Below are 12,446 nucleotides of genomic sequence, written 5' to 3'. Positions count from 1 at the left end.
ACAGATTTTAATAAGAGCAAGATTTTGTCCTCAGTTAACACTGCTCATCTCAGCCCTGTGCTTTGCAACAGTTAGCCAGTACATTCCCGCTCCAGATCTTTGAATAGGAGAGTTTTATTCTAACAGTACAGTCGATGCTGTGTCATATGGTAGACGGGAGGCTGGAAGCTCCAGAGAAAGGAAAAGCCTGGGTGATGCAGATGTTAGGGAGCCCCGTGCAGACACCCACCCCCTCCCTGACAGGAGATGCTAGTTTGGGGGCAGAATTACCAGTGCCAGACACAGGATGGCCCCACTTGGTCGCTTGGGACCTAGGTACTGCATTGCCCAGTGTTCCCACCGAAAGGAAATACTGAGCAGGGAGAAGCAAGGAGATACCGCGTGGTCAGCATGGATCCACGGGGCCTGCTAGTCCCCACCCCGTTTCAGGCACAGGAGATGGAAAATGAAACCAGGGCTAGTCCTGGAAATGCTACAGCTCTGACCACAGCACGTTACAGCTGAGTGACTAAGCCGCCCTGGCTCAGCTGTCTCTGCAGGGAACCAGCACCGAGCCTTTGCACTTACGGCACGGTTAGCCTGATGGACTGGCCACGGATAATGAAAACTGACAAAAAAATAGATATTTTACTGTACTTTTCAATAGGATAAATATGATCCAAAGTGATCAATATAAACATCTCAGGATGTGAATTACTCCGGCTTGAGCTAATTTGCAAAGGAGATTCACAGTTCTACTCACTTCATACATGATTGTGTTCAGGTTCTGCTGGCCAGAGCTCTGCTTGCTCTTTCCACTCTCTTTGCGCTGCTGCTTAAGGTCCGTAAGCAACTGGAACACCTGTGAAAAAAGAAAAAAAAAGAAGAAAGTAATAAAATAGAGTGTTTTAGTTAAAATACTCTAAAATGTTTTAAAAATATTACCGCAGGAAAGCATAAATTAACAATGCCAAATCCTATCAACCATACAAAGAAGAAACTGTTGCTTCTTTGGCAACTGCACCAGCAATTAAAATGAAGACTGTTTTGGCAACAGTGTGTTGAATAAAAAGTTGTATAAATTGGTAGCAAAAAAATATGTGAATATTTTAAATAGATTTTCAGCACTTGTTGAATGTTATCCAAAAATCCCAAAGGAAGAAGTTGCCAGGATGAAGCCACCCCACTGGCTTATACTGTCTCATATCCCAAACAGAGTTGGGTCACATCCAGCTGTCCTGGCACCCAGCTCCCATTTAAACACGAGTGATGCCTGAAGCATAATCTCACACAAGTTCATGGCTCTGCTGGATTTGTTATGACAGATGTACCTACAATATGAAAACGGATATATATCTTGTCTCACAGAGATGCTATTTCACATTATCTGCATGAAGAAAAGTAAACTCTACAACTGTCACATGGCCAGGAACCAACTAAATTCAGGCTTGATCTATAGACGCTCCTGAGATTACGGACGCTATTGTAAATTCCTGTGGAGTTATTCGTAATAGTAAATGTTGCAGTAACCAGTATGGTATGCTAAACTATACAGACTATATTAGCTCCCTATTTCCTTACAACAGTGTAATATAACCAGTCATATTCTTGAAAAGACGTAATAGGGATGTCTTCACATTTATGATGTAGTGAATATTAAAAACGTAGGATTGAGATGCACAGAGGCAGGCCTGAAGGCAAGGAAAACGTGTCAGTTTTTGCAACAGAGCTTTGCCAAATCTGTTACAGCTCTGCAAAATCTTTACTCATCATAGCCAGGTATGCAGCAAAATGCTGAGACAACATCAAAATTACTCTTTTATTCTCATACATAACCAAGTAATAAAGCAGGAATTTAATATCCACCAACATCCAGCACATGGTTCACCAATACTTTTCAAAATCATACAGATTTCTACTGCATAAAAGGAACACACTTCAAAATTGTCCAAAATGCACCATGTAACACAGCATTTAGATAGAAAATTTCAAAGCTGCCAGGAAAGCTAACTGCCCAATCCTCACTCAAATGGAGCATCAGCATTCCCTATTCGGCTTTGGAAATACCAACTTCATAATGAAACCAAGGAACCACACTGCACATGTAATTTTGATTTTGAATTACAAAGCATAATTCCTATTAACCAGGCTGTAGGAGACATGCAACAGAGAAATGTATTTTAAACAGTCAATTTAAAAATTGTTTTATACTACGTGAAGCTTCACTGGTGATTCTGTAGTCCAAGTCATTCCCCGGAATGCAACATACTTGGTAATCAGTGCTAGAAAATTATCACTAAGCAACCCCTGACTCTCTTGGTTTGGATTTGTTTAGAAAAGATACATTCTGCAATATCATTAACGAAATCCAAAGAATAAAAAACACCTCTGTGATGACCAAAAGAATGCCCTAAGAGTTTAATAAAAATACAGTATCTGTTATCTATGCCTCAACACTGTGTAACATCTTTATTATATATAATCCCAGAATAATATACTTGATTTTAGCACACCAAAAAAACCACATGCAACTTATTTACCCATATTCTGCATTATCTGTTGTAATTTTTATATATACTTTTAAAAAGTGGTGTCTAAGTACTGGATGCATGATTATCATCCCATATTGAATCACAGCTGGTTGAAAATTTTTTTCAGCCTTTTTGCTTCAAGCTTACCAGTATATCCAGAGCCAATACCTACAGCAAAGTAACAGACCATTTCTTATTGTTTCTGGCTTAATTTTTAACTAGTTCCATTTAAGTCCCACTTCCACCTCCAATGGTTTTATAAACTGGCAAGTTCATAGAAGAATACAAATGTTTCTAGACAGCGAGAAAGACGAACTTTGCCAGCTACCGATCCTGCAGTTTCAGCAAACGCTTCTGTATTGTACTGTCAATGTAAAAGGAATACCTTGTGTAGCTACCACAAGTATAACAAATCCAGGACTTGAGAGCCAAATTTAAAGCTATGAACTTATATCTTAACAAATACTAACTTAATTTCAGGAAAGTAAAGCGGATGTGTGTGCATTTTTCAGTTACATAAGCTGATCCATTCCTTTTTTGGAGTAGTTTCTCTCACAGGAAAAAAAAACAGAAAAACATGCATGAGAACCTGTCTTCAGCAACACCATTCCCTCAACACTTCTCAGGATTTTCCAACTGCAATTAAGATAAATGTAACTAGACCAACTCAGATAAGATGTCACCAGCTATAATGTTCTCCTTATCGAGGTCCTCAAAGAATGAGTTGCACATTTACCCTTAAAACACCTTGGAAGGCAGGAAAATATTTGAAGGACACGTAACTAGTAACAACAAGACACTAAATGACAACTCCAAGATGACAGAAGAAATCTAGGCACAGAACACAGAACACGTCAGCCTGGAATTCTCCTCTTACACATCACTTTCTGTCCAAAATGTTATCCTGGTACGGAGAACGTTAGCTATGCCAGTCAAACTGCAACTGAAAATAATGAGCAAATAGAAAGAGGACCGTAGTTTTAGGGCAATAAGTATTTTGAAGAGCAATAAAAAACCATGCCCCAGAAGCCCACAGCTGCCGACACCGCAAATCCCTTCCTGCAAAGGATTAGAAAGCTGTACGCATGACTACTGTGCTGCGAAAGGGAACGGGAATAAGCAGTCTGATCAGTAACTTCATTTCCCACCTCCTTTTGCTCTTTCTCAACATGCGTGGGTACATTCACCAGCACAAAGACTAAGCTGAAGAACAAAACTGAAGAAAGTTTTGATTGAAGAGCATAAAGAATGGATTCTGAAATGTGGCTAGCACCTCCCTGGTCTGGACCATCACTTTTGGACATCTACAGATTGCACACGTGGCCAACACCGCTACTTGAATCCGAGCAGGCAGCAACACCTAGTTTCCCAATGATACCCCAGCAAACCAAAAAAAGCAGCAGAGCTGATTTTGCAATAAATAATCTCTGAAACACTTGCTATTTTCTCTGCTACAACAGTGCATGTTTTTAACAGACATTTAATACTAGTTTGGCTGACACAATATCATCTATTTCTTAAGCAAGACGGTTCTTTCCAAGCATCTCGTTAAAGCTCTTCTAATATCCGCCAGATGGTGAGCTCTGCTGTACGCACAGATGCAGCTCAAGATAAAACATTTCAAGACTTATTTCGGAATTAGGATGAAACAGCTGTGCAATTTTCAAATCTCAGCAATAAAAAAAAATTAAACAAAAGCATTTAGGTTATTAAAACCACTGAAAAAATGATGACCGTAAACAAAACACTGAAAACTTTCCATTATCTGGTTAAGTTACACTAACATTTCTTTCTATTCCTGCTAAAAGAATACCTTCATTCAGGACACAGGAAAGTTATTGAGAACTTGTCTACATTAGGAAACAAGGTATTTTTGTCTTGTTTTGATTTGTACTATTTGTACGCCAATATTCATTATGTTTGTAAGACAGGCCGCTGAGTCTCCCCAGGTCAGCAGATCACGGCACATCCTTGGCTCCTGCTAGCATTTACCCGGACTAACACATCTCAGATGTGCAAACAGCCTCATCCTTGCTACAACCTAATCTACTCTGGAAACACCCCAAGAGCTTTAAAAAACACTGCCAAGCAACCAGGGGTGTTCAACTGCATTTCCAGCAGCGCGGGCTTTAATATAATTATGCATTAATGAGTTGTAGGCTCCTGGTAATACTGCACACCGCAAGGTTCAAGTTAAATACAAAACACGGATTCTAGCAGCAGCTGTCTGGGAAAGTGTTTGAATTTTTTTGCAAGAAGTTTTATCTGCAACATTAAAGAGACTCCAACAATCAGTGTATCGCTCATTTGGTGGTATATTGGTTTGTCATAAGACAAAATTCAGAAAACATATTTCAGACATTGCTGTCTAGTTACAGAAGTGCCAACTTTCAGGATTCGTAATGTGACTCATCTGAAGCCAATGCAACAGTGAATCCAGTGCACTTACCCAAATACAGAATTGCACAAAAAAAGTGGAGAGTCAAATCCTAAAACCAAACCACCATACGCAAGAGGATTCAGCAAACTAATGACGTATAAACAGTGTAAAGAAGAGAAGGCAGAAGTTTACTGACATTCTAAAAATCTGCTCCTCATTTGAAAAACAGATTTTATAAATTTGGGACCACCCAAATAATAAAACAAGTGCCACTACTAGTGAAAACATTTCCAGTTTTCCTTTAAAAAGTTTTTTTCTTAAAAACAAATCAAATGGGAAAAATCACATACGGGTCTTGCTGATTGCCACCAGCACCTTTCAACTTCAGAAGAAGCATACAAGTGACTGACTGTAGCATTAAGCTGCTAGCTTAAAATCAGGATGCAGATAAACTTACCTCAAAGTTACTTAGCAATGCGGCATTTGCATCTTTTCTAAAAAAAAGAAAAAAAAGAAAAAATAAAACAATTATACTTGAAATGAAACTGTCTGAAATTTTTCTCTGTTGAGTCAGGCTGACTAAAAGAATAGACACTATTTTCATAGCTAGCTTGTTTCTTCGCAATGTCATCAAGAAGTCTATTTTGGTAATTCTACAATTATCAAGCCATTTCCACCTTTGGAAAATATTTCTTTTTCCATATCATAAGTATAATTATTACATAAATACACAGCATATTTTGCACAATTCACACCATAAATCATAATACACTCACACCACACAATCCCTTCATACAGCCACACTTTTATTCAGCCACTCTATTTTACCAACTAAAATTCAATTTCATTGCTTCTTCCTTACATAAAAATGCCTAAAGTTTTAATTGAATGAGACTGAGAGGAAGAAGTGTAAGATCACACACATTCTTTATTTACTTATTCCTCAAGAACAAGGAAAAAGAAAATATGACCATTTGTAGTACAATGTGTATATATATAATACACGTGCATATAGATACAGATATGGCACTATATTCACGCACACTATAATGAATAAAAAAAACCATCTTGCATTTACTCTTCATTTGTTCTTTCAATCTGTATGTGGCTACTCCTGTGTTAGCATGGCAAGGCTGCGAGTTTCCCCTTTTCCACCAGCCAAACCCTTCCCCGCTAATTCTGTCCCCATTAAGCAAGAACTATCGTCAGCCACCACCGCTAGACTAATCGGATTCTCTTGGAGTTAAGCAGATTTCCAAATTAATCATGGCTCTATTACTACGGGATATTGTAATTTTGTATTTCTAAATTAAAAAAAAAAAAAAAAGGAGAGGGAGAAAGACTGGCTCAGAACCCCGTACATCGCCAGGACAATGCAACCCGCTGAGCAAACAGCCGCAACAACAGAAAGTTACTGTACAAAAGGAAAAAAAAAAGGCCTTTCTCAGGTCTGCGCAGCAGCATATGAAAAAAAAGGTACAACGTATTGTCGAGCCCAGCCAGCCGCTTCAATAGAACTGCCACGCTCATCACTTCCAAACAAGTTAAACGCCGTCCACAAACTTCCACAGGTTCTAGCATTGTTTCTAACTGAAAAGGACCTCCTAAAATATGCTGAGATGAACTTCAAACTCCATTCAGCTGACTGCGGTGAAACTGCAGCAAGTGAGCTCACCCATGCATTAGTTCTCATTCGTGTTTCGCAAACCATATAGCTTTTGCTGCGAGGTCAACGCAATCCTTCAGAACCTGTGCATTCGGGCTCTCTCTACGGAAATCCCTATGGATCAAGGACATTCTCTGTTGGAAACAATACTGCTATGGAAGAATTAAATATATAGAATTATTCAATTAAATAAGTGAGATGATCATACAGAGGCAATGATTTACTGTGCAAGAATAGGCTCTCTGGAATATTGATTTTAAAACTCCTTAAGACAATTGCTTCCGTTATAAGTATGAAACATTTTGGCAATTAGAAAAATGCCTATATTTTCTTGTAACAACGGTTGGCGAACATGAGCCCATCTAAATCTCAAATCTTCAAGAATTTTTGTTGTGCTGAAATACCACAACTATAAAACTGACAAGTCTATCATTTCAAAAGCTTTTGTAGCATTTGTAAAGTAGAAATATAATTGCTTTCTTCCATCCTAACTCTCATAAATGCTAAAAAAAAAATTTTAATCGAATTTACATTAAGAAATTATAAAGAATGAATTCCAGTGCATATTTTTTAAATAGATAGCTAAACAGTATGCTTAACTTTTATGAGATTAAGGCTGAAACAAAAAATATAAGAAAAAGTGATGTTAACACCAAATCTGTAAAGTAATCACTAAACAGCTATTATTGCTCCAAATTTTAGTTCAAAACATTACTGAGAAGGTCTTCTCCATCTAATATCAAAAAGTATCTTAGTGTATGGTATCACACCTTTAAAAGTATCCCCGGCACTTCACGTTTTAAATCTACCATGGAAAAATGTTTTGTATTTAAACTAAAACATTTTGTGGAGGTTTTTTTCCTCTAGTAACAGATACTTCTGAAACGGTGAGGACTGAGGTGGTTTTCCTAGCTGTGGCTTGCCCTTTTCTGAGGGGGCTACCAGGCGAGAGGGACACGGTCAGGAAGCGCAAGACGAAATTCCAACAGCAATTTCCAAGGCCAAAATGCACTCGATTGCCCCGTTTTGACGCAAGGGTCCGCTCACCGATCGGCACTCTGGGCCCAGCTGCGCCTTCGACCGGCACTAAAACAAGTAGCACCACGCAAACAAGCTGGGCCGCTCAGGGTAGCGAAAACCAAGCGGGTGCATAAGCGGCACCATTAGAATTAATGGCACCAAAAGGATCTTTTCTTCAGTAGGGTAAATCCTATCCTTCCTCACGCAACTTTGCGCCTGGCCGTGCACCTGTTTCACAGCATTTTGGGGTATTTAAGAGGAACAGGGCATTTCCCTGCAGATTGCTACTCACGTTAAGGCCAACGTAATACACACTAGTATTTCGATGAATGTTTCTTATCCGTTATTTGTTTTGAATTTGAAGCGTAGCACGTTCAGCGATAACAAAGCGTCCGTGGGCAGCACGACCTGCACTAGCGCAGGTGACGGCAGCGGCGCTGACCCGCAGCCGCTCTCTCCCGGGAGCCGCGGGAGAGGGTTCGCGCTTGGCCTTGCTGGCACCCAACGGGAAAAGAAAGAAAGGGGAGAGGGCCGGGGGCGCGCCCGTCCCACCAGGCAGGAAGGGCAGGGGGCTGCTGGCTTAGAGGAGGATTAAAACTGAGCTGTGGTGTCTTTTTCCCGAACAAATGGATGCTTCAGCAATATTCGTAAAGCAAACAGAAAACGGCGGCCCCTGGTCAGCAGGCCCAAACAAAGGGGCGGGGGCGGCGGAGGGCCCAGGGCAGGGGACGAGGGTCCCCAGGGCAGGGGACGAGGCCCCCCAGGCCCCGGCCGGGCAGCACGAAACGCCGCCGCGGCCGCAGCGCTCCCCCGAAGGGGGCGGCAGCAGCCGCGCTTCTGTGTGGCAGGCGTACACCCCCCACGCTGCGGGAGGGCCCGTATACGCCCCCCCACACACACTGCGCGAGGGCACATATACATATACATCCCTCCCCCCCACACACACACACTGCGGGCAGCTCCATATACATATACCGCCGCCCCCCTCCACACTGCGCGCAGCCCCATGTACAACCACCGCCCGCCCCAGCACAGCCGCGGGCCCCGGCGGCCGTTACCCCCCGGCTGGGCGGACCCCGCAGACGGCAGCGGCCCCCGGCCCGCTCCCTCCCCTCGCGCCCGCCGGCTCCTTACACCTCCATCTTGTCCCCGCGCGCAGCTGCGCGCTGAGGCCGCCCGCCGCCGCCGCCTGCCCGGGGTGGGACCTTCCCCTTCCCCTTCCCTTCTCCACACGCGCGCCGGCGGTGCCGCCGCCCGTAGAGCCACGGCGAGGGGGAGCGCTGGAAGGGTCGGGGTTGAGCTGAAAGAGGTTTTGGAGCCCGGGAAGGAGGGAAAAAATGGAGGAAAGAGGGAGCGGGGAAAAAAAAAAAAAAGAAAGCTAGCTGCATTGGCCGGGAATCGAACCCGGGCCTCCCGCGTGGCAGGCGAGAATTCTACCACTGAACCACCAATGCCGGTGCTGAAATATTTTTCCCCGACGGTGCTCTTCCACCTGTGCGAGAGCGCTTCCGCACGGATTCCACCCCTCTCGCATCTCACATCCACCTCAGCAAAAAAGTGTTTTTCAAAGCCTTCATGGAGCAGTAAATGACCTCTCGGGCTTTCACAAAAGTTTAAAACAGATGTGCCTGCCAGTCCCTCTGGATCATACAGAAAATTAGCATATAATATAGAATTATAGGCAATAGATTCTTTATATCTTTAAAGGAAAGACAGATGGCACTTTCTCAGAACAGTAACTACTATGGACAGAAAGGTCAGTACAAAAAATGACACTTGGGGCAAAACATGTTCTGAAAATCTGTTTGGATTCTGAAAATTAGCCACCTTTAGATATGATGACAATGAGGAGAAAATTGTATTTTAGAGGTCCTTGCAACCCAAATTTCTAGCTGTGTGCAAATAGAACACTGTAAGGCTGAAATAGTTGTGTAATACTTGCTTTCCTTCAGCCTACTGCAAAGGTTTTTCAACCCTTTTCAGTTGGAGACCCCTAAAAAAAGTGTCAGTGGATACATGGGCCCCCTTCACATACACAGATTGTAGCACAGATGGAAATTAATTCATATTCCAGAATCACCTTTCATGGACTCCTTAGGAAAAAGAGCCAGGAGAAAGGTCTTCAAACTGCAGACTGAAAGCCATTGGTGTGAATCAGTGGATAGGATGTGATGGATGCTGTCCTTTTTCATGTCAGGATTAACTGACCTTGTAAATGGGCCAAAACTGGCACAGCAAATGCTCTGCAACTTCTCTGCCATGCTTCAAACCCTGCCTGCGAAACTGCTTAGACACCTGCTCCCAGCTAGGCCACAGGGAAGAAAAGAATGGAAAGGATGTCAGCTTGCTTTCAAGAATATACTTCCAGACTCTTTGTCGGAGTTTTGTTCTAGATCCTTGCCTTCCCCTCATCGTTCCCTTTAGATATGGGTTCAAAATCTTAAGCATATTTATTTTATTTCTCCTTGGCACCTCCTTTTTATCTCTCTGCCCCAAATCCAGTTTATCAATCAACTACATTTTCAGTGTTTCTCCAAAAGCTTCATTCCAGGCCTTTGCTGATATACTTTCTTAGAAGCCACGATGACCACGTCCCATCCCAGCCGCTGGGAAGAATAAGCATAATACACGTGCCTCTCTCAATGGCTTTTGAATTTTTTTCCCAATAGAGACATATTCTTCCTAAGTATTTTCCAATGGAGACATAAATCCTGTTGGAAATTTCACAAAAACAGACCAGCCAGAAATCCACTGCCATCATGCCAGGGAGAAGGGGAATCTCTACGAGAGAGCTCATTACCCATAGCTACAGCTTGTCAGGAGAGGTGGGGTGATCAGCTGAGTTAACTTTGTTTTTAACTGCTGCGCTTTAGATGTTAGGCAGCTATGCTACACCATCCATAGGGAATGCAGACATAGGTTTTCTAAATGTGCTTAGCATGTCAACATTTTAAGCAGCGGCTTGTGACTGTAACCACTACGGCTGGTGAGAGAGGGGCCTCGGTATTAACTATTGAAAGCAGGGGGCCTAGTGATTGCTATTGAAAGCAGATCTGCATGGTATTTGTATTCTTTGTCATGAAAGATGTTTACTGTATTCAGCATTTTGCTGATCACCCTATAGTGTCTTTTTTTTCTTTTACATTCAAAATTCATTAAACAAAGTTGGTTTTTTTTTTTAACAAAAAATGTCAGCACTGCCTCACACCAGTCTAGCTGACAGTGCATTTGACCAGCACTTTCAGTCTATAGAGCTTTTTTCTTTTTCTAAACCAAAATGACAGTTAAAAAAAGAATGTTTTTAAAGACAACACAGTGCAGCAGTTTGTCATCCTCTTTCTTTACCAGACTCAGTTTTTACAATTAGCCCTACAATGAATAGTGTATTTCTAGAAATCACTAAGGCACTCCTTCAGAGCTGAACTCCACATGTATTAGTCTCTTCCAACAAAACGGCACTCTAAAAGAAATAGTAAGAATGTGATCTTAATTACAAAAGCAAATACAAATAATGTTCTAATCTCTGAGGACATTAAAATATATTTAATTAAACCTCTCCATGCTGCAAAATGGGCAATTTACTCGCTATCTCATAGTACATCAGCTTGGAAAAGAGTGCAGCTGGTAATATTAATGTATGACCTACGTGTCGTGGAGGAGCGAGGGCTGGCTGCTCCGCACGGGAAGGTGAGCCAGGAGCAGAGCGCGATAATAAGGCTCGTCACCCTCACTTAGAGCTGTCTTCACAACAGCTTTTATCAGTAAAGGAGCTGACCTTGGACTCAGCCAGCTAAACTAAACTCTAACTTAGCCAACTAAACTCCTAGAAGGGGGATGCGCTGCAGGCTGTGAAACTGAGCCCAGGATGGAAAATAAATGGAATGTATGATACTTTTCCATCAGAACTTCCTTGGTGTTTAACTGTGGGTTGGGTTTTTAGAGGATAAAATTTCTATTTCACTAAGCAAATAAAAGACTGAAAGAATAAGACAGGAAAAGGAAGTGGAAAAACACCAAAACCACAACAAATAGAGAAGACAGTAATGATGAGAACACATTTCAGTGTGCATTAGAAGACCTATTTTGCAGTGCTGTTTCACTGTTTTTCCAAAAAAAAAGTTCAGCTCCCCAATGCCAAGCCTCTTTAAGAAATCCTATATCATCTAGAAATGGGAGAAGAGAGAATTAATAAATCTCCTAGATACAAACTAGGACAGGAGTTAAAACAACATACTACAAGCAAACTAATCCTGGTAAAATTTGTTAAATACACAGCGATACTGCTGACAGATGCCACATGAAAGCATACATCCATTACTATGTATAATATCAGGCATAGATTAATAAAAATAAGATCATCTGGTAACACCCACAAAAGGCTTCTTGCTTGCAAAACCAAATTTGGAGTCAAGGCATAGATTATGAAAAGGAACACGGCAGAAGTTCAACTAAATTGTCCCCCCTGAACAATACTCAGGTGCACATGGCTGCAGATTCATGTCCCAACCCTATCCCACAGCATCCAGTGGAACAACTGATTTCAATGGGAGCAAGTCCAAAATCCAGGATATATCATCACAAATACTTCATATGAAGTCACTGTGTTACCAGTCTTGGGCTAGAGCACTTGGGATCCTTCCCTTTCCCCCTTTTTTAGTTTGGGAAAGTCCTGTTCAATATCTTCAGACAGAAACACACACAATCCTTACACAGGTTGTGTCCCAACCTTGAGTCCCTATCACAAGCATCATGAAATAAAGATGCTTTCTGTATATGATCCATTCTGGTTATAGATTCAGTGCTTACTATTTTCCCAACACATCAGCAGCCTTCTGTTAAAGCCCAGAATAAGGACAAGGACACTCCTAAA

The 12,446-nt window shown here is 41.8% G+C and overlaps 1 protein-coding gene and 1 non-coding gene across 3 annotated transcripts in view; both read right to left on the bottom strand.

Moving 5' to 3' along the window:
* The window catches only part of CRCP (CGRP receptor component), a 34,443-nt gene extending 25,550 nt beyond the window's left edge, over positions 1-8,893 (bottom strand). The window contains exons 1-3 of one of the 2 annotated variants that reach the window (XM_013955809.2): positions 8,711-8,893; positions 5,348-5,384; positions 743-841 (exon numbers count right to left, since the gene is read on the bottom strand). In XM_013955809.2, coding sequence (XP_013811263.1) covers positions 743-841; positions 5,348-5,384; positions 8,711-8,718 — 144 coding nt within the window. In that variant the 5' untranslated portion in view covers positions 8,719-8,893. Of the gene's footprint in view, positions 1-742; positions 842-5,347; positions 5,385-6,565; positions 6,656-8,710 lie in introns of those variants that run through there. The other variant, XM_013955810.2, reaches the window with a different exon arrangement.
* Positions 8,894-8,959: 66 nt separating this feature from the next.
* TRNAG-GCC (transfer RNA glycine (anticodon GCC)) lies at positions 8,960-9,030 on the bottom strand. The gene has a single exon. It is a non-coding gene; the product is annotated as a tRNA-Gly (tRNA).
* Positions 9,031-12,446: the final 3,416 nt, after the last annotated feature.

The sequence above is a fragment of the Apteryx mantelli genome, chromosome 22, assembly GCF_036417845.1.
Source record: "Apteryx mantelli isolate bAptMan1 chromosome 22, bAptMan1.hap1, whole genome shotgun sequence".
Classification (NCBI taxonomy): domain Eukaryota; kingdom Metazoa; phylum Chordata; class Aves; order Apterygiformes; family Apterygidae; genus Apteryx; species Apteryx mantelli.
The sequence above is the reverse complement of the archived record's forward strand: the minus strand, read 5'-3'. Positions and strand labels throughout refer to the sequence as shown.